This window comes from Electrona antarctica (genome assembly GCF_951216825.1).
Source record: "Electrona antarctica genome assembly, chromosome: 9".
In the NCBI taxonomy this organism is placed as follows: Eukaryota; Metazoa; Chordata; class Actinopteri; order Myctophiformes; family Myctophidae; genus Electrona; species Electrona antarctica.
Genome location: NC_136790.1, coordinates 2,598,573 through 2,624,978, shown reverse-complemented (window position 1 = coordinate 2,624,978; position 26,406 = coordinate 2,598,573). Strand labels below are relative to the sequence as shown.

The 26,406-nt window shown below is 45.6% G+C and overlaps 1 protein-coding gene across 1 annotated transcript in view; it reads left to right on the top strand.

Moving 5' to 3' along the window:
* rnf123 (ring finger protein 123) overlaps positions 1-26,406 on the top strand; it is a 411,050-nt gene that overhangs the window by 68,914 nt on the left and 315,730 nt on the right. The window contains exons 25-29 of the mRNA XM_079509716.1: positions 8,279-8,362; positions 12,255-12,362; positions 13,675-13,852; positions 14,422-14,496; positions 26,028-26,115. Coding sequence (XP_079365842.1) covers positions 8,279-8,362; positions 12,255-12,362; positions 13,675-13,852; positions 14,422-14,496; positions 26,028-26,115 — 533 coding nt within the window. The remainder of the gene's footprint in view (positions 1-8,278; positions 8,363-12,254; positions 12,363-13,674; positions 13,853-14,421; positions 14,497-26,027; positions 26,116-26,406) is intronic.

Sequence of the window (26,406 nt, the reverse complement as noted above, 5' to 3'; positions counted from 1 at the left end):
GACCTGTTTGGGCATGATGAATGGTGGGGAAAGCCGTTATCTGTTGCATCAGAAGTTTAGAACTGTTGAGGTTCTAGGATAGACCCTCAGGTGAATAAATGGTAAATGGTGCATTTATATAGCGCCTTTATCCAAGGCACTTTACAGAGATTGTGCATTACATTCACCCATTCACACACACATTCATACACCGATGGCAGCGGAAACCATGCAAGGCACCAACTAGCACATCGGGAGGTGTGTGTGTGTGTGTGTGTGTGTGTGTGTGTGTGTGTGTGTGTGTGTGTGTGTGTGTGTGTGTGTGTGTGTGTGTGTGTGTGTGTGTGTGTGTGTGTGTGTGTGTGTGTGTGTGTGTGTGTGTGTGTGTGTGTGTGTGTGTGTGTGTGTGACTTGACAGTTTTCAAATCAGCCTCATGGTGGTGCTACAACAGGCCAAGTCGCGTCACACACACACGTTTAAAATACAAATAAACATGTTTATATTACTCCTAAACATTTTGCCAAACATCACACACAATCCTATCCTCCTGGTGGAGACCTGTCCTATCCTCCTGGTGGAGACCTGTCCTATCCTCCTGGTGGAGACCTGTGCTATCCTCCTGGTGGAGACCTGTCCTATCCTCCTGGTGGAGACCTGTCCTATCCTCCTGGTGGAGACCTGTCCTATCCTCCTGGTGGAGACCTGTCCTATCCTCCTGGTGGAGACCTGTCCTATCCTCCTGGTGGAGACCTGTGCCCAGGCCTATCCTCCTGGTGGAGACCTGTCCTATCCTCCTGGTGGAGACCTGTCCTATCCTCCTGGTGGAGACCTGTGCCCAGGCCTATCCTCCTGGTGGAGACCTGTCCTATCCTCCTGGTGGAGACCTGTTCTATCCTCCTGGTGGAGACCTGTCCTCCTGGTGGAGACCTGTCCTCCTGGTGGAGACCTGTCCTCCTGGTGGAGACCTGTCCTCCTGGTGGAGACCTGTCCTATCCTCCTGGTGGAGACCTGTCCTATCCTCCTGGTGGAGACCTGTCCTCCTGGTGGAGACCTGTCCTCCTGGTGGAGACCTGTCCTGTCCTCCTGGTGGAGACCTGTCCTCCTGGTGGAGACCTGTCCTCCTGGTGGAGACCTGTCCTCCTGGTGGAGACCTGTCCTCCTGGTGGAGACCTGTCCTATCCTCCTGGTGGAGACCTGTCCTATCCTCCTGGTGGAGACCTGTCCTATCCTCCTGGTGGAGACCAGTCCTATCCTCCTGGTGGAGACCTGTCCTATCCTCCTGGTGGAGACCTGTCCTCCTGGTGGAGACCTGTCCTCCTGGTGGAGACCTGTCCTCCTGGTGGAGACCTGTCCTCCTGGTGGAGACCTGTCCTATCCTCCTGGTGGAGACCTGTCCTATCCTCCTGGTGGAGACCTGTCCTATCCTCCTGGTGGAGACCTGTCCTATCCTCCTGGTGGAGACCTGTGCCCAGTCTTATCCTCCTGGTGGAGACCTGTCCTATCCTCCTATAGACCTGTGCCCATCCTCCTGGTGGAGACCTGTCCTATCCTCCTGGTGGAGACCTGTCCTATCCTCCTGGTGGAGACCTGTCCTATCCTCCTGGTGGAGACCTGTCCTATCCTCCTGGTGGAGACCTGTGCCCAGTCCTATCCTCCTGGTGGAGACCTGTGCCCAGTCCTATCCTCCTGGTGGAGACCTGTCCTATCCTCCTGGTGGAGACCTGTGCCCAGTCCTATCCTCCTGGTGGAGACCTGTCCTATCCTCCTGGTGGAGACCTGTCCTATCCTCCTGGTGGAGACCTGTCCTATCCTCCTGGTGGAGACCTGTCCTCCTGGTGGAGACCTGTCCTATCCTCCTGGTGGAGACCTGTGCTATCCTCCTGGTGGAGACCTGTCCTATCCTCCTGGTGGAGACCTGTGCTATCCTCCTGGTGGAGACCTGTCCTATCCTCCTGGTGGAGACCTGTCCTATCCTCCTGGTGGAGACCTGTCCTATCCTCCTGGTGGAGACCTGTCCTATCCTCCTGGTGGAGACCTGTCCTATCCTCCTGGTGGAGACCTGTCCTATCCTCCTGGTGGAGACCTGTCCTATCCTCCTGGTGGAGACCAATCCTATCCTCCTGGTGGAGACCTGTCCTCCTGGTGGAGACCTGTCCTATCCTCCTGGTGGAGACCTGTCCTATCCTCCTGGTGGAGACCTGTCCTATCCTCCTGGTGGAGACCTGTCCTATCCTCCTGGTGGAGACCTGTGCCCAGTCCTATCCTCCTGGTGGAGACCTGTGCCCAGTCCTATCCTCCTGGTGGAGACCTGTCCTATCCTCCTATAGACCTGTGCCCATCCTCCTGGTGGAGACCTGTCCTATCCTCCTGGTGGAGACCTGTCCTATCCTCCTGGTGGAGACCTGTCCTATCCTCCTGGTGGAGACCTGTCCTATCCTCCTGGTGGAGACCTGTGCCCAGTCCTATCCTCCTGGTGGAGACCTGTGCCCAGTCCTATCCTCCTGGTGGAGACCTGTCCTATCCTCCTGGTGGATACCTGTGCCCAGTCCTATCCTCCTGGTGGAGACCTGTCCTATCCTCCTGGTGGAGACCTGTCCTATCCTCCTGGTGGAGACCTGTCCTATCCTCCTGGTGGAGACCTGTCCTCCTGGTGGAGACCTGTCCTATCCTCCTGGTGGAGACCTGTGCTATCCTCCTGGTGGAGACCTGTCCTATCCTCCTGGTGGAGACCTGTGCTATCCTCCTGGTGGAGACCTGTCCTATCCTCCTGGTGGAGACCTGTCCTATCCTCCTGGTGGAGACCTGTCCTATCCTCCTGGTGGAGACCTGTCCTATCCTCCTGGTGGAGACCTGTCCTATCCTCCTGGTGGAGACCTGTGCCCAGGCCTATCCTCCTGGTGGAGACCTGTCCTATCCTCCTGGTGGAGACCTGTCCTATCCTCCTGGTGGAGACCTGTCCTATCCTCCTGGTGGAGACCTGTCCTATCCTCCTGGTGGAGACCTGTCCTATCCTCCTGGTGGAGACCTGTCCTATCCTCCTGGTGGAGACCTGTCCTATCCTCCTGGTGGAGACCTGTCCTATCCTCCTGGTGGAGACCTGTCCTATCCTCCTGGTGGAGACCTGTCCTATCCTCCTGGTGGAGACCTGTCCTATCCCCCTGGTGGAGACCTGTCCTATCCTCTAATCCTATCCTCCTGGTGGAGACCTGTCCTATCCTCCTGGTGGAGACCTGTCCTATCCTCCTGGTGGAGACCTGTCCTGTCCTCCTGGTGGAGACCTGTCCTATCCTCCTGGTGGAGACCTGTCCTCCTGGTGGAGACCTGTCCTCCTGGTGGAGACCTGTCCTGTCCTCCTGGTGGAGACCTGTCCTATCCTCCTGGTGGAGACCTGTCCTATCCTCCTGGTGGAGACCTGTCCTATCCTCCTGGTGGAGACCTGTCCTATCCTCCTGGTGGAGACCTGTGTGTGTGTGTGTGGGGCGGGGGGGGGGGGGGGTGGAGACCTGTCCTCCTGGTGGAGACCTGTCCTATCCTCCTGGTGGAGACCTGTCCTCCTGGTGGAGACCTGTCCTCCTGGTGGAGACCTGTCCTATCCTCCTGGTGGAGACCTGTCCTATCCTCCTGGTGGAGACCTGTCCTATCCTCCTGGTGGAGACCTGTCCTATCCTCCTGGTGGAGACCTGTGCCCAGTCCTATCCTCCTGGTGGAGACCTGTCCTATCCTCCTGGTGGAGACCTGTCCTATCCTCCTGGTGGAGACCTGTGCCCAGTCCTATCCTCCTGGTGGAGACCTGTCCTATCCTCCTGGTGGAGACCTGTCCTATCCTCCTGGTGGAGACCTGTCCTATCCTCCTGGTGGAGACCTGTCCTATCCTCCTGGTGGAGACCTGTGTGTGTGTGTGTGTGTGTGTGTGTGTGTGTGTGGGGGGGGGGGGGGTGGAGACCTGTGCCCAGAAGGCACTTTTTCTAGTTGTCTGTGTTTTTGTGTAGAACAAAAACAGCCGATTTGCTCGTCTACTGTACATATGACGTAAATTCTCCATTCATTGTCGACGGGAAATTTAATGTTTGTGTAAGACGACAATCTACACTATACTGTAGCTGTATATAGGAGGGGCCAGCGCCTCTCAAACATATTTATTTTGCAAATTATATAAAAAGACCAATGTGAAAAATGGCAAAATCTTCCTTGACCTCTAGGGGGAGTCGTACAAAGTTTCACACCGATCAGTCCACTTATAAAATGTGAATTGGCCTGTTCTAGTAACACCGTCCTGGGGCGGCGGTGGCTCAGGGGTGGAGTGGCTGGATGGCCTGTTCTAGTAACACCTGGGGCGGCGGTGGCTCAGGGGTGGAGTGGCTGGATGGCCTGTTCTAGTAACACCGTCCTGGGGCGGCGGTGGCTCAGGGGTAGAGTGGCTGGATGGCCTGTTCTAGTAACACCTGGGGCGGCGGTGGCTCAGGGGTGGAGTGGCTGGATGGCCTGTTCTAGTAACACCTGGGGCGGCGGTGGCTCAGGGGTGGAGTGGCTGGATGGCCTGTTCTAGTAACACCTGGGGCGGCGGTGGCTCAGGGGTGGAGTGGCTGGATGGCCTGTTCTAGTAACACCTGGGGCGGCGGTGGCTCAGGGGTGGAGTGGCTGGATGGCCTGTTCTAGTAACACCGTCCTGGGGCGGCGGTGGCTCAGGGGTGGAGTGGCTGGATGGCCTGTTCTAGTAACACCTGGGGCGGCGGTGGCTCAGGGGTGGAGTGGCTGGATGGCCTGTTCTAGTAACACCGTCCTGGGGCGGCGGTGGCTCAGGGGTAGAGTGGCTGGATGGCCTGTTCTAGTAACACCGTCCTGGGGCGGCGGTGGCTCAGGGGTGGAGTGGCTGGATGGCCTGTTCTAGTAACACTTGGGGCGGCGGTGGCTCAGGGGTGGAGTGGCTGGATGGCCTGTTCTAGTAACACCTGGGGGGGGCGGTGGCTCAGGGGTGGAGTGGCTGGATGGCCTGTTCTAGTAACACCTGGGGCGGCGGTGGCTCAGGGGTGGAGTGGCTGGATGGCCTGTTCTAGTAACACCGTCCTGGGGCGGCGGTGGCTCAGGGGTAGAGTGGCTGGATGGCCTGTTCTAGTAACACCTGGGGCGGCGGTGGCTCAGGGGTGGAGTGGCTGGATGGCCTGTTCTAGTAACACCTGGGGGGGGCGGTGGCTCAGGGGTGGAGTGGCTGGATGGCCTGTTCTAGTAACACCTGGGGCGGCGGTGGCTCAGGGGTGGAGTGGCTGGATGGCCTGTTCTAGTAACACCTGGGGCGGCGGTGGCTCAGGGGTGGAGTGGCTGGATGGCCTGTTCTAGTAACACCTGGGGCGGCGGTGGCTCAGGGGTGGAGTGGCTGGATGGCCTGTTCTAGTAACACCGTCCTGGGGCGGCGGTGGCTCAGGGGTGGAGTGGCTGGATGGCCTGTTCTAGTAACACCTGGGGCGGCGGTGGCTCAGGGGTAGAGTGGCTGGATGGGGACCACAAGGTGGGGACCACGCTCATGATGTCGGTATCGGTCAGCCATATCTACCCATATACCCATTTTGACCTGAGATCAGATTCTAAAAATGTCTTCTACCTCCTGACAGTTTTCTGAAAAAGCTATGTTTCTATGTCAGTCGATTTTTCATCCATTCACACCATCCACAGTAATTGATATCCTCCTCTTCCCATCCATTCACACCATCCACAGTAATTGATATCCTCCTCTTCCCATCCATTCACACCATCCACAGTAATTGATATCCTCCTCTTCCCATCCATTCACACCATCCACAGTAATTGATATCCTCCTTCCCATCCATTCACACCATCCACAGTAATTGATATCCTCCTCTTCCCATCCATTCACACCATCCACAGTAATTGATATCCTCCTTCCCATCCATTCACACCATCCACAGTAATTGATATCCTCCTCTTCCCATCCATTCACACCATCCACAGTAATTGATATCCTCCTTCCCATCCATTCACACCATCCACAGTAATTGTGTTTGGTTGCTGCCTGATTGTTTGACATTATCAGGTTCTTCGCTCACCATGACATCATCATGGTGGCAGTAGCTTGTGCCGAGCGTCGCAGTCCCGCCCCCTACCATGGACCAGGAAATGATTCTCCGTTCATTTTCCTCATAGACATTTCAGAAAGTATTTATTTAAAGACGTTTACGCCGCGGACAAAGCCAACTCGAGTCGTGACAAATCATGACAACAAACAAAAAAAATTGGGCCGAACAAATAATTAGAAAGAAGAAAAAAACGGCAGGTTACAACACTTTTTTTGTTTTTCTTCTTTGTAATTATTTGTTTGGTCCAAAATATTGTTTGTGTTGTCACGACTCGAGTTGGCTTTGTCCGCGGCGTAACCGTCTTTAAATAAATACTTTTTGAAATGTCTATGGGAAAAATGTCCTGGTCCATGGTAGGGGGCGGGACTGCGACGCTCTATTGGGGTTGAAAACAGTTAAAGGGGAGACGTCCAAAGGCGTCCTGTGGCACTGAGTGAGTTAACAGTCCTAGGCATTACATTTGTCATCGCCCTCTGTCAAGACTATCTATTATCGTCAACAGTAAATGTAGACCCCACCCCTTAGTCTGCTGGCTAGTTGTGTTTCTGTTAAATGAAGCATTCTAACAGTTTGAGTAAACATTGCTTTGGTGGGGGGGGGGGGGGGGGTCAATTTAGCTGTTTCTGTCACCCGGGAAACGGTTCTCTCCTGACTGAACAATGTGTGCCTAATGGTTCATGACAGTGGTTAGCGGAAACCTTCCAGTCAGGTAGTGCTTGGGGTGATACATCCGTACGATACATCCAGACTAAAAACAAAAGGTGTAGTGGACGGGACCAAGTACTCAAAATGGTAAATGGTGCATTTATATAGCGCCTTTATCCAAGGCGCTTTACATGGATGGTGCATTACATTCACCCATTCACACACACATTCATACACCGATGGCAGCGGAAACCATGCAAGGTACCAACCAGCACATCGGGAGCAATTAGGGGTTCAGTGTCTTGCTCAAGGACACTTTGACAGTAACTCTGGGGGAGCCCGGGTTCGAACTGGCAACCTTACGGTTACCATCCAGTCAACCCATAGTATTTAGGGTTGACTGAGATCAACTTGCGTCACCAGACAGGCAGACACAAGACTGCTTCTCCAAAATGATTCCCCTCGGCCAGAGGTGGCATCATTTATTTTGTTTGGTATAATCGTTTCATTTTGTTTGGTGTTATAATCGTTTGGTATATCCCTGTTTTAATTCCAACCTTTAACGCGACTGAAGATACTAGACTGCTGGATTGGACATTCATGTGGGGGAAACAAATAATAAAGTGTGTCGCCAACTGGACACCACTTGGGGAGTAGGCAGGCATGGCCTAGAGACAGATCACACTGCCACTAGCAGTGTTGTTTTTGGCGCCAAATGTTTATTTTAGTTTTAGTCATAGTCTCTTGAATAGTTTTCATTTAGTTTTAGTCACCCAGAATGTTTTGGTGTTAGTCTAGTTTTAGTTGACTAAATGTCATGCGATTTTAGTCGACTAAATCTACAGTTGATTTAGTCGACTAAAATGTATTTTGGCAGTCCTTGATGCCGTCGTAATGACTATTTTTACACTTGCTGAAAACAGCTGATCTACAAGTTGTAGATCGGCTGTTTTCAGCATGCAACCAAGTGACTTATACTGGATCTCTTGTCCACTAGTCCCTTCCTGACATTTTAGTCTAGTTTTAATCTGTTGATGACATCGTCAGTATATTTAGTCTTAGTTTTAGTCACCATAGCTTAGTTTTCATTTAGTTTCCAATAGTTTTTGTCAGGGGAAAAAGGTAGTCGACGAACATTTTTCGTCTCAGTTTTAGTCGACGAAAACAACACTGGCCACTAGTCAGTTTGGACTGAAATGATGCAAATATTCTTTAGGGTTTTACGGCCGCCTGAGATCTTTACATCAGGGCTCACCCCATTTAGGCCTGACGTCGAAATAAAAAAAACGTTCGCTCTGAAAGAATATATACCTATTCAAAGATTTGTGCCGCATTTGTACGATTTCTCAAAAATAGCAGATCTACAAGCTCATAGCGCGCCACTCGGTGGCGCGCTATGAGCTTGTAGATCTGCTATTTTTCAATAGCTAAAGTATACCATAATGCTTGAAACACCAAAAGGGGTTCCTGTCCAGAATGGGTTAATACTGTATGTCTGTCTGGGAAATGTTTTTTATTGGACATGGAGTGTGCTGTGAATAAGTGTGTGTTTTCTTCCTTGCAGATGGTGGTGGTATCAGACGATGTCCATGAATACGCAGTGGCGCTGAAGGACACAGAGGAGAAGCTAGCACGGTGTCCTCCAAGGGTAAGCTTGCCCTTTATTGTCAAAATCCTCTTCATTTGGCCATATTGTCTTACTGGACCTGTGGGAGCCATCCTATTGAATGTGAGTGTGCTAGGAGTGGGAGAGATGAACAATTATAGTCTGCAGGCACCTTTACTAGGTACTAGCACCATAAATCACCTTTACTAGGTACTAGCACCATAAATCACCTTTACTAGGTACTAGCACCATAAATCACCTTTACTAGGTACTAGCACCATAAATCACCTTTACTCGGTACTAGCACCATAAATCACCTTTACTCGGTACTAGCACCATAAATCACCTTTACTAGGTACTAGCACGATAAATCACCTTTACTCGGTACTAGCACCATAAATCACCTTTACTAGGTACTAGCACGATAAATCACCTTTACTCGGTACTAGCACCATAAATCACCTTTACTCGGTACTAGCACCATAAATCACCTTTACTAGGTACTAGCACGATAAATCACCTTTACTCGGTACTAGCACCATAAATCACCTTTACTAGGTACTAGCACCATAAATCACCTTTACTCGGTACTAGCACCATAAATCACCTTTACTCGGTACTAGCACCATAAATCACCTTTACTCGGTACTAGCACGATAAATCACCTTTACTCGGTACTAGCACCATAAATCACCTTTACTAGGTACTAGCACCATAAATCACCTTTACTCGGTACTAGCACCATAAATCACCTTTACTCGGTACTAGCACCATAAATCACCTTTACTAGGTACTAGCACGATAAATCACCTTTACTCGGTACTAGCACCATAAATCACCTTTACTCGGTACTAGCACCATAAATCACCTTTACTCGGTACTAGCACCATAAATCACCTTTACTCGGTACTAGCACGATAAATCACCTTTACTCGGTACTAGCACCATAAATCACCTTTACTCGGTACTAGCACCATAAATCACCTTTACTCGGTACTAGCACCATAAATCACCTTTACTAGGTACTAGCACCATAAATCACCTTTACTAGGTACTAGCACCATAAATCACCTTTACTAGGTACTAGCACCATAAATCACCTTTACTAGGTACTAGCACCATAAATCACCTTTACTAGGTACTAGCACGATAAATCACCTTTACTCGGTACTAGCACCATAAATCACCTTTACTAGGTACTAGCACCATAAATCACCTTTACTAGGTACTAGCACCATAAATCACCTTTACTAGGTACTAGCACCATAAATCACCTTTACTCGGTACTAGCACCATAAATCACCTTTACTCGGTACTAGCACCATAAATCACCTTTACTCGGTACTAGCACCATAAATCACCTTTACTCGGTACTAGCACCATAAATCACCTTTACTCGGTACTAGCACCATAAAGCACCTTTACTCGGTACTAGCACCATAAATCACCTTTACTCGGTACTAGCACCATAAAGCACCTTTACTAGGTACTAGCACCATAAATCACCTTTACTAGGTACTAGCACCATAAAGCACCTTTACTAGGTACTAGCACCATAAATCACCTTTACTAGGTACTAGCACCATAAATCACCTTTACTAGGTACTAGCACCATAAATCACCTTTACTAGGTACTAGCACGATAAATCACCTTTACTCGGTACTAGCACCATAAATCACCTTTACTAGGTACTAGCACCATAAATCACCTTTACTAGGTACTAGCACCATAAATCACCTTTACTCGGTACTAGCACCATAAATCACCTTTACTCGGTACTAGCACCATAAATCACCTTTACTCGGTACTAGCACCATAAATCACCTTTACTCGGTACTAGCACCATAAATCACCTTTACTCGGTACTAGCACCATAAAGCACCTTTACTCGGTACTAGCACCATAAATCACCTTTACTCGGTACTAGCACCATAAATCACCTTTACTCGGTACTAGCACCATAAATCACCTTTACTCGGTACTAGCACCATAAATCACCTTTACTCGGTACTAGCACCATAAATCACCTTTACTCGGTACTAGCACCATAAATCACCTTTACTCGGTACTAGCACCATAAATCACCTTTACTCGGTACTAGCACCATAAATCACCTTTACTCGGTACTAGCACCATAAATCACCTTTACTCGGTACTAGCACCATAAATCACCTTTACTCGGTACTAGCACCATAAATCACCTTTACTCGGTACTAGCACCATAAATCACCTTTACTCGGTACTAGCACCATAAATCACCTTTACTCGGTACTAGCACCATAAATCACCTTTACTCGGTACTAGCACCATAAATCACCTTTACTCGGTACTAGCACCATAAATCACCTTTACTCGGTACTAGCACCATAAAGCACCTTTACTAGGTACTAGCACCATAAATCACCTTTACTCGGTACTAGCACCATAAATCACCTTTACTCGGTACTAGCACCATAAATCACCTTTACTCGGTACTAGCACCATAAATCACCTTTACTCGGTACTAGCACCATAAATCACCTTTACTCGGTACTAGCACCATAAATCACCTTTACTCGGTACTAGCACCATAAATCACCTTTACTCGGTACTAGCACCATAAATCACCTTTACTCGGTACTAGCACCATAAAGCACCTTTACTAGGTACTAGCACCATAAATCACTTTACTCGGTACTAGCACCATAAATCACCTTTACTAGGTACTAGCACCATAAATCACCTTTACTAGGTACTAGCACCATAAATCACCTTTACTCGGTACTAGCACCATAAATCACCTTTACTCGGTACTAGCACCATAAATCACCTTTACTAGGTACTAGCACCATAAATCACCTTTACTAGGTACTAGCACCATAAATCACCTTTACTCGGTACTAGCACCATAAATCACCTTTACTCGGTACTAGCACCATAAATCACCTTTACTCGGTACTAGCACCATAAATCACCTTTACTCGGTACTAGCACCATAAATCACCTTTACTCGGTACTAGCACCATAAATCACCTTTACTCGGTACTAGCACCATAAATCACCTTTACTCGGTACTAGCACCATAAAGCACCTTTACTAGGTACTAGCACGATAAATCACCTTTACTAGGTACTAGCACCATAAATCACCTTTACTCGGTACTAGCACCATAAATCACCTTTACTCGGTACTAGCACCATAAAGCACCTTTACTAGGTACTAGCACCATAAATCACTTTACTCGGTACTAGCACGATAAATCACGTCAGTCAATGTGAATGTGTTAAAGAAATTACATAGAATTTCTATTCATTTATATACATTTTCTACGGGGACTACGGATGGAAATTAGCATTCTTGCTGAATTCGGTGTATTCTTTCGTATATTGAAATTAATATTCAAATAGCGACCTGCCAAATGAGTATTTGCATATTTGGGACCAGCCTTGCCACCGCACATAAAGACACACAGCGTATGCTACACATACACAAGGATATCAATCTCCCCTAAACCTGTGTGTGTGTGTGTGTGTGTGTGTGTGTGTGTGTGTGTGTGTGTGTGTGTGTGTGTGTGTGTGTGTGTGTGTGTGTGTGTGTGTGTGTGTGTGTGTGTGTGTGTGTGTGTGTGTGTGTGTGTGTGTGTGTGTGTGTGTGTGTGTGTGTGTGTGTGTGTGTGTGGTCTATAATTCTGAAGCATGATTTGCTTTTTACAATGGAATTGAATATTTGAATTCAATATTATCGACATGGAAAAGTTTCAGCGGCATGCCTTCCTCGCCGCGTGCCTTCATTAAAAAGTACCGTACTAGCAGGAGTGCTGTCTGTTCGTTTCTTACTAGAAACTTTGCCCTACTCTCTGCTTTAAATTCAGGGTTTTTCTGTGATAGTAGTGTAAATTCCTTATAAACAATCTTAAATAAATAAGCTGTGCTTTCCCCCCCATCGTTCCTCCAGAGAGCGGACATCCTGGATGAGCTTCAGAAGAGCCAGAAAGTTTTTGCTGAGAAGTTGAACCACCTCAGTAGGAGACTGGCCTGGATCAATGCCACTATCTACTCCAAGGTGGGGGGTGTGTGTGTGTGTGTGTGTGTGTGTGTGTGTGTGTGTGTGTGTGTGTGTGTGTGTGTGTGTGTGTGGTGTGTTGTGTGTGCGTGTGCGCGCGCGCGCCCATACTCACGTGCGTGTGCGCACTCTCTTCATTATTGTCTGTTTTTGCCAGGTGAAACCTGGCTTATGATCGCTGCTGTTGGCTATGAGGACCTTTGGGCGACCTAGTCCTGATTGGCTGGCCTTGTCTGACCCCATACTCTGAAACGCCACCCAAGCCAATGGGTGTCTGACCGCATAATCTGAAATGCCGCGCGGAAGTCTCAACCAAGCCCCCAGACTTCCATTGTAATGAATAGCGGGGGGGCGGGGCGGGCCTGTCGCTCCTCATCCGCTCTCTAGATATATTATAACTCTATGGTCTCAACCCAGAGTCTGTAACTCTCTAGATATATTATAACTCTATGGTCTCAACCCAGAGTCTGTAACTCTCTAGATATATTATAACTCTATGGTCTCAACCCAGAGTCTGTAACTCTCTAGATATATTATAACTCTATGGTCTCAACCCAGAGTCTGTAACTCTCTAGATATATTATAACTCTATGGTCTCAACCCAGAGTCTGTAACTCTCTAGATATATTATAACTCTATGGTCTCAACCCAGAGTCTGTAACTCTCTAGATATATTATAACTCTATGGTCTCAACCCAGAGTCTGTAACTCTCTAGATATATTATAACTCTATGGTCTCAACCCAGAGTCTGTAACTCTCTAGATATATTATAACTCTATGGTCTCAACCCAGAGTCTGTAACGCTGCAGAAAAGGGGGACAGATGCACGACGGAGAACGCTTGTTTCCATTTAGGCCTGACGTCGACATTTTTAAAATGTCTTCTAAATTCTGACAGGTTTCTGAAATACCTCATGTTTCTGTATCAGCGGTGCTCAATATTTCATGTCAAGGACCCCCCAAAATGATATGTATTTGGCCACCAACCCCCATCTGAAAACATGTTCCAGGAACCCCTCAGAAGCAAAGATTTGAGTTAAAAACGTTGGCTCTGAAAGAATATATATTCAAAGATTTGTGCCACATTTTCGCGACTTTTCAAAAATAGCAAAAAAAATAGCAGACCTACAAGGCCGTAGCGCGCTTGTAGATCTGCTATTTTTCAATAGCTACAGTATAACGTAATGCTTAAAACACCAAAAGGGGTTCCCGCCCAAAATGGGTTAATGATACGCGTGTCATCTTGTTTGTTTTAATGTCCTCTTCCCCCCCCATGTCTCACTATGGTTCTGTCCCTCTCCCTTCTCTCCAGGAGAAGATGCTGGACGTGTACTGGCTGCTTCGCGTCTGCATACGTACCATCGAGCACGCCGACAACACCGGCTCCTTGTTCGCCTTCGCGCCAGAGTTCTACCTCAACGTGGCCATGAACGCATACAGCGCCCTGAAGAACTACTTCAGCCCGGCCAACAGCATGGAGGAGCTACCAGGTCAGTCACACCACTCCGTTTACACTGTTATAGAGGAGCTACCAGGTCCAATGACCTGGTAGAGGAGCTACCAGGTCATTCACGCCACTCCCTTTCAACTGTTTGTTCACCAGCTATCATATGCAAATGAATCGGCTTGAAGCATGAAGTGAATGGGAGTAAAATAGAGGCGGTACTACAGTAGGCAGTGAGCTATTTGTGCATTTGGCTGTGCGCCAGGGGGCGCCAGGGGGCGCCAGGGGGCGACTGTGGCTCAAGAGGTAGAGCAGGTCGTCCAATGATCCATGGGTCGGCGGTTCGAATCCCGGCTCCTCCTGTCTACATGTCGAAGTGTCCTTGGGCAAGACACTGAACCCCAAATTGCTCCCGATGTGCTGGTTGGTACCTTGCATGGCTTCCGCCGCAATCGGTGTATGAATGTGTGTGTGAATGTAATGCATTTTAAAGGTTTTGTATGTTGTAAAGTGTCTTCAAGCATGTAGTGTAAAATGTGGAAGACAAACGGTCTTGTCATTTCTTGTGCAAAAGTGTGAACCTGTCTCTTATCTCCTCTCTTTCCCTCCTCGCAGGCTATGAAGAAACCCTGACACAACTCGCTGCTATCCTCGCTAAGCACTTTGCTGATCCACGTATTGTTGGCACTGGTGAGACACGCACGCACGCACATCACACACACATCACACACACAACACACACACAACACACACACAACACACACACAACACACACACAACACACACACACCACACACACACACACACACACACACACACACACACACACACACACACACACACACACATCACACACACAACACACACACACACACACACACACACACACACACATCACACACACAACACACACACAACACACACACACAACACACACACAACACACACACACCACACACACACACACACACACACACACACACACACACACACACACACACACACACACACACACACAACACACACACACATCACACACACAACACACACAACACACACACATCACACACACAACACACACACAACACACACACACACACACACACACACACACACATCACACGCGCGTGCGTGCGCGCGCGCTGCGGCTGTTAGCAAGATGATAAGAGACAATTAAGTTTTGGGTCAAAAAGGACAAAATGTCAAGGTTGCCGTCACGGTCAAAATTGAGAACGGATGGTCTGATTTTCAATAAACTAATTAGTATAATTGGAACAGGGATTACCAAATGTTTCCATGCCAAGGATCCCCAAATAGCTGCTAATGAAACCAAACGCTACACGGTGACGGTACAGGATTATTCTTTCATGTCAAAACGAAAAGATGATGTCATCCAGGTAAAGTAGTGGCCTAATGCCTAATGTGTCACTCTGCATGTTTAACTAAGTTTTCCACATGTCCAAAGCAATTTATGAAAAAGACATGAGCCTAATCATACTATCATTGTTGATAATAATCATTTAGGTCAATGATATAACAATAATAGGCCTATAGCAGCGGGTAGCCTATTTAAGGGCCAGTCAACGGTCTTCCGTGAGAACGTACGATGACGCGCGACACCACCCCCCTAAAAAAAGGCCTGGCACTTCTTTAACTACATATTAAAGACCATTCTTAATACAGTATGTCTGTAATCATTTACATAATAATAATAATAATTTCAGTTGAGCTGCTGCTGCCTACAGTCTTGCTTATCTGAGATTTCTCTTTAAAAATATGTTCAATTCAAATGATTTATTCGCTTTGACACTAGTTCACATCATCAGTTCTAGAATACATTCAGCTGATACACAAAGCTGTATACTGTGTAAGGGATAATATCTGGCTAGGTGGTCATTGTCGGGAGATAATTCACCGACAGGGAGTTTAACCACCGAGGTGGTTACACTCCCTGAAGGTGAATTAACAATGACCATCTAGCCAGATATTATCCCGCTTATTACATGGCTAACTAACATAAATGAATACATTGACCCAAAACACAACAAAAAAAGTATTCCATAAGTTCGCGCTGGCTGCGTCTGCCCAGTGGGCTGCAGCACTGTCGGAAAACAAGGAAGTGAGTTGATCAAATAGAATCCATTTTCGGGTCCTGCTTCGTCTATTTCTCGCTCAAATGTTTTCAAAAACATTTTTAAGAGCAATGTTTAGCTGTAAATTACATTGTGTGTCACTAGTGTGTGTGTGTTTACATGGCTGTTATGTTGGAAACGGCAGTAAATCAAGCGGGGCGCAGCCGCGCAGCTGGTGCTCAGAGGGTTTGATTAGGCAGCGGTCATTATCATGAGATAACTCACCGCTGAATTAAGCAATTGGCCAATCAGAATCAAGCATTCAACCAAGCCATGTAATAAATTGAGTGATGTGTGCGTCGATGCATAATGTCTGACTATCTAATGTCTGACGGACTGCTGCGTTGTATCAGTTCATGTACCATAATGAATAATACATTATATGACCTTGGAGTACTTTTTCCACAAGTGAGAATATGTTAGCGTTTGTTTTTGCAGTCTGTTCCATTGTAACTCTTTTCAAAGTGCTGGTGGCATGTAGCCCGGCTCCAGCCCTTGAATCACTAGCCACGCATTAAAGCAAATGTGAAGTGAAACTAAATGAAAATTCAGGCTAGGTGGCATGGCCTGCTGTGGTTATGAAATAAATACTTGTGCTTCAGAATCTCAGATATATTTCAGTTACAGTAGGTGTTAAATGGCACACCGGAGATAGTCTGTTCGTGTGTGGCTGTGCTGCTGGGGTCTGTAATTAATGGGATTGAGTGTTCATGTATGTTATCTTTCTATTCCTGTGCTTTCTTGCATTATGAGTATGTACTGTAATATGTATGTCTGTACACTTTCACGTTTGAGTGGAATGTGGAAATAGTTGTTGTGTTTAGGGTCTGTTGTGTGTGTGTGTGTGCGTGCGTGTGTGTGCGCTCGCGCAATCCATTTATGTATTCATCCTGATGGTTTCTTCCTATCAGCTCTCATTTCCATACTTAGATTGCTACCTGTTAGTTCATTGGAGCGTCAGGTAGCCTTTACTCTAGACAGCCACGATAAAGAGAACGCAGTGATCGATCACACACTCGGGCCTAATCTGAAGCGCCACAAAGTCACCTCAGCCAGACTCTACAAAGATGCACTAAACTATACACCAGGGTTCCCCAATTACATTTCCTCAAGGGCCATATTTTGACTAGGAGGCCGAGTCCGTCAAAATTGGGTTTTTAATTTTTTCATTAATTAATTAAAAATTGTTCTCAACCAGTGGTCCGGGGACCACCAGCGGTCCTTGAGGGGGTGCCCAGTTTGACATGCATAGGCTACTGACCCCCATTTAATGCCATTTATATCTGGGACACCCCCCCCCAAAACAAAACAAAACGTTTTTCCATGGGCCACAAGGGGGCGCTCTGTGGGCCGCAAATGGCCCGCGGGCCGCCTATTGGGGAACGCCGCCTATTGGGGAACCCTGCATACACTGTCAGTTTGGCCCGAGTTGTGCTCAAGGGTTAGTTACCTCTCTCCACCCCTGGTCTTGAACCACTTAAATGGGAATACGACTCATTTTCAACATTGAACTTATACAAAATAATGAAAATAATAATGAAAATAATAATGAAAATAATGAAATCATTAAAAAAACTTATGGTCATGTGATTAGTGGCAGCGGTGGCCGAACGGATTGCGGAGCGGTCTTGATACCGGAAGGTCCTCAGTTCGAATCAGCGGTCCGACACGTTAAAATTACCACCGCTGAAGTGCCCTTGAACAAGGCATTGAACCACTACGATGAAATGTTCTATGAGCAGGGCCTGGCTGGAAACAAGTTCTTGAGCTTAGCCCAGATACCCTGGGTAAATATAGTAATCATTTCATTTAATTTCATTTCATTTAATTTCATCGGTACACCGACGTGATGTCACTGATCACATTTAAAATAAAATGGTATTCCCCTTTTAGCCTTGGACTGAGATCAACTCACTTGGCAGTTTGTCTGATCCGGTTTAGAGAGAATTGGCAGCAGACACCATAATTATGGTCTACTGTGGGCCATAAAATAACCAGGGGCATAATGGTGGTAGGGCCTACCTACTGTATAAACCTGTGGAATCATATGAATTGAATTCAGCAAGTTTCTTCAAGTATTTCTTGGTATACTTTGATTGGCTTGTCCATCACCAACTATCCGGGGCGGCGGTGGCTCAGGGGTAGAGTGTCTGGATGGTAACCGCAAGGTCGCCAGTTCAAACCCGGGCTCCCCCAGAGTTAGTGTCGAAGTGTCCTTGAGCAAGACACTGAACCCCTAATTGCTCCCGATGAGCTGGTTGGTGCCTTGCATGGTTTTCCGCTGCCATCGGTGTATGAATGGGTGAATGTAATGCACAATCTATGTAAAGCGCCTTGGATAAAGGCGCTATATAAATGCACCATTTTTACCATTTACCATTTATCCTAAACTCGTAGCGAGTAGTTAGACTAGGCTACTCGATTGGACATTCATGCGGGGGAAGAATCATATTTCTTACAGATATTAGTAGGTGATCTCTTGAGTAGGTGGTGTCTATACTTGATCACACTGGTCCATACAGAATGAAACCAGGCTCTCCGGCATCATGTGTAAAGCCTGGTGGTGACGCAGGGTTACTGAAGCCCAGCTGGCAGATGGTGTGACATCATGCCCAAAATAGGAACGCCAGGTGGTTAATAAGACCCTGTTGGTGTGTGTGCAACACGCACAAAAAAAGAAAAGCGGAGGACAGTGAAATATAGTGACTTTGCGTATAACTGACAAAGGCTCTGGATATAGGCCTATCTCACAGCCCCCTTTCCACGCCCCCTTCCGGTAGATAGTGGTGTCATTTAACATTAGGCATTTACACTTTTTTTCTCTGGAGAATCTAAGTACATTTCCTAATGTTAAAATGTCAAAGACAGATAATAATATGAAGAAAACACAATGGTATAACAACTCAAATAAGTAGAATAAACCTTACCTTTACAAAACGGTAGTTTGTGGCTTGTGAAAATACCTCTTTTAACATGGAAGCCTATGGACAGCAAAAAAGATAACACCACTATCTCCAAAAGGGGGCGTGGAAAGGGGGCGGGGAAATGCTGTGAGATAGGCCTATTGTTTATCGTCCATGGGGTGAGGCGGGCGCATCGCAGTTGGTGGGACAAAATGCTGAAGACCCCAGTATGGCAAGGGGGTTTCTCTGGACAGGCCATATAAAGGAGACCACCAAATTAACCCATTTAGAGCAGTTTTCTGATAAATGTTTCTATGTCAGTGGTTCTCAAACATTTTCATGTCAAGGACTCCCAAAAATATATGTATTTGGCCGCCGACCCCCCATCTGATAATATGTTGTTCCAGGGACCCCCCCCCCCCCCCCAGAAGCAAAGATTTGAGTTAAAAACGTTCACTCTGAAAGAATATATATTCAAAGATTTGTGGCACATTTTCAAGATTAAAAAAAAAATAGCAGACCTACAAGCTCGTAGCGCGCCACTCGGTGGCGCGCTACGAGCTTATGTAGATCTGCTATTTATCAATAGCTAAATTATAACATAATGTTTAAAACACCAAAAGTGGTTCCCGCCCAAAATGGGTTAATACAGATGTATAGTTACGGTAGTTTCAGTAGCCATCATTTTTTTGTGCTTAATAATTTAAGTTTTAATTGTAAGTTTTGAATTGTAAACAAGAAGATAAGGGTCGGCAGTGGCTCAGGGGGTAGAGTGGCCAGTAGAGCGACCGGATGGAAACCCTGAGGTTTCCAGTCCGATACCGGGCTCCCCTAGAGTTAGTCGAAGTGTCCTTGAGCAAGACTCTGAACAATTTACAATTTACAATTTAGGCATTTAGCAGACGCTCTTAATCCAGAGCGATTTACATTAAGCAAGAACAAAAAGCATGGGAATACATCACATATATAAAAAGCATTTATCAAGAAACATGCGTAAGCTAAGAACGTAGCTAGAACATATCTATATAATGACTGTACATATAAACTATACATATATACTATACTATGCTGTACATATATACTATGAAGTGCTATGACTACATACAATGCAATTATTGTGCTGTCTACATAACATGCTATAAGTCTGTATCAAATGCTATCTAAGTCTAAGTGCTGTCTAAGGGGGTAGGGTAAGTGCTATGGGCCATGATGGAGTCTGAAAAGGTGGGTTTTCAGACTACGGCGGAAGATTGGGAGTGATGCTGCAGTTCTGACTGCAAGGGGAGTGCCCTAATCGGTGTATGTATGAATGTGTTTGTGAATGGGTGAATGTAATGCACAATCCATGTCAAGCACTTGACCATTTCCCATTCATAAGAGTTCCTGTTTCTTACTAGAAACGTTGCCCTACTCTCTGCTTTAAATTCATTCCATTCAGTGAGAGTTTTGGCTGGCTATTAACAGACATTGTTGCTGAGTGACAGTCTTGTGGTCTGCTGGTCTAATCTCTCTCTAATCTAGTGAGAGGCTACCTCTCTGGAACATCAGGTAGAAATCAATCAACCTGATCAACTTGCTGATCACCCCACCTTACATTTAGTTTGAGCACGTCTGTGTTTCATTGTGTTTAGTGCAAATATGTTGTGCCTGTTGCACATTTTGTGCCGGCAAAGCATCTGTGCCATTTTATATTTTTGCGTTGGCTATTCAAAAATAGCAGATATACAAGTGTTATCTGCTATTTTATTTGTATTTTTTGAAAAATCTTGAAAGTGTGAAATCGGCCTCAGGTTCAGGTCTTAATGATTTAAAGGTAGTTACATGTCTGTATGTGTCGAGACAGACAACATCAATACAGTTAACCCACTCTGGGCGGGAACCCCTTTTGGTGTTTTAACTATAAGCATTATGTTATACTTTAGCTATTGAAAAATAGCAGATCTACAAGCTCATAGCGCGCCACCGAGTGGCGCGCTACGAGCTTGTAGGTCAGCTATTTTTTTTAAATCGTGAAAATGCGGCACAAATCTTTGAATATATATATATATATATATATTCTTTCAGAAGACTTTTTTTTATTTCAACGTCAGGCCTAAATGGGTTTAGTTTTTTTCAACCAAGGTTCATGTTTTAGGTTATTAGAGAAAGTGAAAGATGAGTGTTAATTTTTTTTCATTTGCTGCTTTCTTTCATTTAGGGATTTTTGTTGTTTTTGACAGGGGGGCGGGGCATTCGAGCATGGGGCAAAATATGTATTTCTTTACAAAACTTTATAGTGATTTATTTTTTTATTATTTACTATAGTCCTACTAGATCCCAGGCAATTACATCTGGCCACAACAGATCACTGTATGTGAAGGGGGTGACAAACTGACCTGTTGAGTCATACAGCCCCCTATAGTACCCCCCTTCACATTCAGTAGATCCTGTGATCTTTTTTGGCCAGATGTAATTTCCTGGGGTCTAGTAGGACGATAGTAAATAATACAAAATTAAATCGCTATAAAATTGTGTAAAAAAATACATATTTAGCCCCATGTTCGAATGCCCCCGCCCCCTGTCAAAAATAGCTAAAATCGCTAAAACGAAAGAAAGCAGCAAATGAAAAAAAAACAAACACATCTTTTACTTTCTCTAATAACAACCTAAAACATGAACCTTGGTTGAAAAAAACTAAAGTTGTCCTTTAAGGAAGGTGGGTTAAGTAGCAGTAGGTTTAAATACTACAGTATCAATATACAGTGTCTCAACTTTTTGAATGGATGTTTGAATAATAAGTGCTCTTGATACCTGCAGTGATATAGTGGATATTCTCCTGATACCTGCAGTGATATAGTGGATATTCTCCTGATACCTGCAGTGATATAGTGGATATTCTCCTGATACCTGCAGTGATATAGTGGATATTCTCCTGATACCTGCAGTGATATAGTGGATATTCTTAAAGTGAAATGATCATTATGTCTTCCGTTTCACTGTTAAAGTTTAATCAACACCGCGTCAATAAACGATCATTTGCAGCTGTTATATTGAATATTATGAAATAGGGTCAGTCTGAAACCTGACCTCTAACAACCACAGCATCTTGTTGTAACAATCGCCCTTTATACATTATGGAAAATCATTAACGCAGGTGTTCTCAACGTTTTTGGCCGGGGACCCCCGGAAATGCTTTGGCAATGTCTCGGGACCCCCGCCCCCTCCCGACCCCCAATATAAATTGACTGCTACAATAACCTTAATAATAGAGACAATACACCATAAATAAATACTGAAACCAGATATAATCATTAGGGAAGGTGTATGCATGTACTATGTGTACTATATGTAAACTCTTCATTTCCACTTCCAAAAAAATAAAATAATTTGGGGACCCCCCAAAATAATTTGGCGACCCACGGGTTGAGAACCCCTGAACTAAGGCACTAAAACAACGGGATCGTAGGGTTATAAAGTGCGTCTGTCCCTGTTTCTCTCCCTATGAAATAAAATAAATAAACAAGAAAACAATCTTAAATCAACAAAAGAAACAATATTCTCTTTCAAACCCCTCTCCCGCTCCAAACCAGTCCCAATGCTCTCTGTAGCGCCTTGCGTTGCAACGTCTATGCAAACAATAACCCCCCCCCCCCCCCCCCCCTCCAAAGTCAACGGTGCATGCACAACCGTGCTCGGTATGAAATAAATGATAAAGTCTGTGTCCGTCCTGTTCTTCTTTAACTAAACGCAGCGCGCACGAGGTATTCAGTTCCTTTATCCAAGGGTTCCAAAGAAACTAAAATAGTGTCCGCTCTAAAGGGTCTGACAAAAAAACAAAATGTTCGGGGTACCCCTTAAAGGGGAATATCTCCCTAAACCTTTTTTTACAAAAGTAAGTTGATAATTATGTATATTGACCAAAACAAATATTAAAAATAAAATAAAGATATAGGGGCGCTGGGGCTGGGGCTGGGGCTGGAGCTGGAGCTGGGGCTGGAGCTGGGGGGGTCTAACATCAGCTCACGTAGACCAGGAAGAGTGCAGTGTCAACAATGCATGGAGTGTTTCTGTCACATCATCTAGAACAGGTGTAAACAAAAAACAAAAACCAATTGCACGATTAAATAGGAGTTATAGCGTTAGACCCCTCCAGCCCCAGCTTCATCTCCAGCTGCAGCCCCAGCTCCCCTATATCTTTATTTTTTGGTCAATATACATAATTATCTTACTTACTTTTACTTTTGTAAAAAAAAGGTTTAGGGAGAAATTCCCCTTTAATACATATGTGACCAAATTTGACTGAGGGACTGCCATTGGATTTTTTTTAATTTTCGTTGTTTCATGTCATGTGAAAGCAGGGAATCATAGCTTCAAATTGACATTGGTTGTTCAGTTTGACCCACCAGTTTTGGAGATATGGCTAGTAATGTCTTGCAGAAAACAGCGAGTTGAGAAAACAGGCTTGAAAGGTTCACTTCTGTGGACTCTAACATTACACCTAGCTACATGTTTAAGCATTTATTTCATATTTACATGTCGATTTCAGCTCTGACACTTATTTCAGACATGCTCTAGTATGTGTAGTAAGAGTAAGATGTCTAGTAAGAGTCTGCCTGTGCTATTAACTCATTTTTGGAAAAAGAAAAAAAATAATTCTGGATAAAGCTGGAATTTGCGCGATGGCAGTCTCTCAGTCAAATCTGGTCACATGATTGTTATCTGGCACCTGGAGCTCCACTTCTCTCGTGTAGGCCTACACTTCTCTTGAGTTTCCCCCTTTCCCTGCGTGTCACTTCCTCCATATGAAACCTTGGGTGGCGACATCAGTCTCTGTCACCTGTCAATCACCCCAGGTATATACAAGGCCCATTACCTCTCTCGTGAATAGGAGAGAATACTATTTTACTCATAGTCAGCATCACATGTTACATTTATTTTCATAAAAAAACAATAACATGCACCGGATAAATAAAGCAGAATAACATTATAATGTGCTATTGTCACATTGTGAATCGGCTGATGACCTCATGAAGCAGCTGAGCATCATGATGACCTCATGAAGCAGCTGAGCATCATGATGACCTCATGTTGAAGCAGCTGAGCATCATGATGACCTCATGGTGAAGCAGCTGAGCATCATGATGACCTCATGTTGAAGCAGCTTAGCATCATGATGACCTCATGTTGAAGCAGCTGAGCATCATGATGACCTCATGGTGAAGCAGCTGAGCATCATGATGACCTCATGTTGAAGCAGCTGAGCATCATGATGACCTCATGGTGAAGCAGCTGAGCATCATGATGACCTCATGTTGAAGCAGCTGAGCATCATGATGACCTCATGGTGAAGCAGCTGAGCATCATGATGACCTCATGGTGAAGCAGCTGAGCATCATGATGACCTCATGGTGAAGCAGCTGAGCATCATGATGACCTCATGGTGAAGCAGCTGAGCATCATGATGACCTCATGGTGAAGCAGCTGAGCATCATGATGACCTCATGTTGAAGCATCTGAGCATCATGATGACCTCATGTTGAAGCATCTGAGCATCATGATGACCTCATGGTGAAGCAGCTGCGCATCATGATGACCTCATGGTGAAGCAGCTGAGCATCATGATGACCTCATGGTGAAGCAGCTGAGCATCATGATGACCTCATGGTGAAGCAGCTGAGCATCATGATGACCTCATGCATCATCAGCATCATGATGACCTCATGTTGAAGCAGCTGAGCATCATGATGACCTCATGAAGCAGCTGAGCATCATGATGACCTCATGTTGGAAAGCCTGTGTTCTCTATTGTGAGATAATAACAAGACATCTCTTGTCTATCCTCTGTTTCTCCTGGTTGTTTCTGAAGGGGTGAGATCCCAACATGTTCTTTTTATTCCTGGTTGTTTCTGAAGGGGTGAGATCCCAACATGTTCTTTTATTCCTGGTTGTTTCTGAAGGGGTGAGATCCCAACATGTTCTTTTTATTCCTGGTTGTTTCTGAAGGGGTGAGATCCCAACATGTTCTTTTTATTCCTGGTTGTTTCTGAAGGGGTGAGATCCCAACATGTTCTTTTATTCCTGGTTGTTTCTGAAGGGGTGAGATCCCAACATGTTCTTTTTATTCCTGGTTGTTTCTGAAGGGGTGAGATCCCAACATGTTCTTCTATTCCTGGTTGTTTCTGAAGGGGTGAGATCCCAACATGTTCTTCTATTCCTGGTTGTTTCTGAAGGGGTGAGATCCCAACATGTTCTTTTATTCCTGGTTGTTTCTGAAGGGGTGAGATCCCAACATGTTCTTTTATTCCTGGTTGTTTCTGAAGGGGTGAGATCCCAACATGTTCTTTTATTCCTGGTTGTTTCTGAAGGGGTGAGATCCCAACATGTTCTTTTTATTCCTGGTTGTTTCTGAAGGGGTGAGATCCCAACATGTTCTTTTATTCCTGGTTGTTTCTGAAGGGGTGAGATCCCAACATGTTCTTCTATTCCTGGTTGTTTCTGAAGGGGTGAGATCCCAACATGTTCTTTTATTCCTGGTTGTTTCTGAAGGGGTGAGATCCCAACATGTTCTTTTATTCCTGGTTGTTTCTGAAGGGGTGAGATCCCAACATGTTCTTTTTATTCCTGGTTGTTTCTGAAGGGGTGAGATCCCAACATGTTCTTTTTATTCCTGGTTGTTTCTGAAGGGGTGAGATCCCAACATGTTCTTCTATTCCTGGTTGTTTCTGAAGGGGTGAGATCCCAACATGTTCTTTTTATTCCTGGTTGTTTCTGAAGGGGTGAGATCCCAACATGTTCTTTTTATTCCTGGTTGTTTCTGAAGGGGTGAGATCCCAACATGTTATTTTATTCCTGGTTGTTTCTGAAGGGGTGAGATCCCAACATGTTCTTTTATTCCTGGTTGTTTCTGAAGGGGTGAGATCCCAACATGTTCTTTTATTCCTGGTTGTTTCTGAAGGGGTGAGATCCCAACATGTTCTTTTTATTTCTACCTCTCAAATGTTTTTAATAGAGAGCATTATGACCTGCCTGTGGGTGGAGACTAGAGGTGTCAACTTGGCTACATGTTTGTTAGAATGGGTACATGCATACTTACATACATCAAAAAAAAACATCAACTCTGTTATTATTTTTTGCAGTTGACAAAGTCGCTAAACATGTTCTCTTCCTTTCTCTCTGTTTACTCTCGCATTTCTTCTCAATCTCTCAGACATCAAAGATTCACTGATGCAAGCGCTGGCCAGCTACGTCTGCTACCCACAATCCCTCAGAGCGGTGGAGAGGATTCCAGAAGAACAGTGAGTACCAGTACAGGAAATCTATGGAAAATACAGGATCAACCTCTAACTAATTGCAAAAAAAACCCCAAACTCAGCTGATTTTGTATCTTCAATATATCCTGAATAACAGAAATACAGTTGCCTGGAATTGTCTGAGGGGAAAGTGTTGAAAATGGCCTGTACAGTATGGCCACCATTGACATCCTATTATAAGGCAATATTTTCTAAATGTCCTTATGCTTCAAGTAGCATGATGTGACATATCAAACTAGAGGGTTTCCATGATGCTGAATCCATTCCAAGCATTAG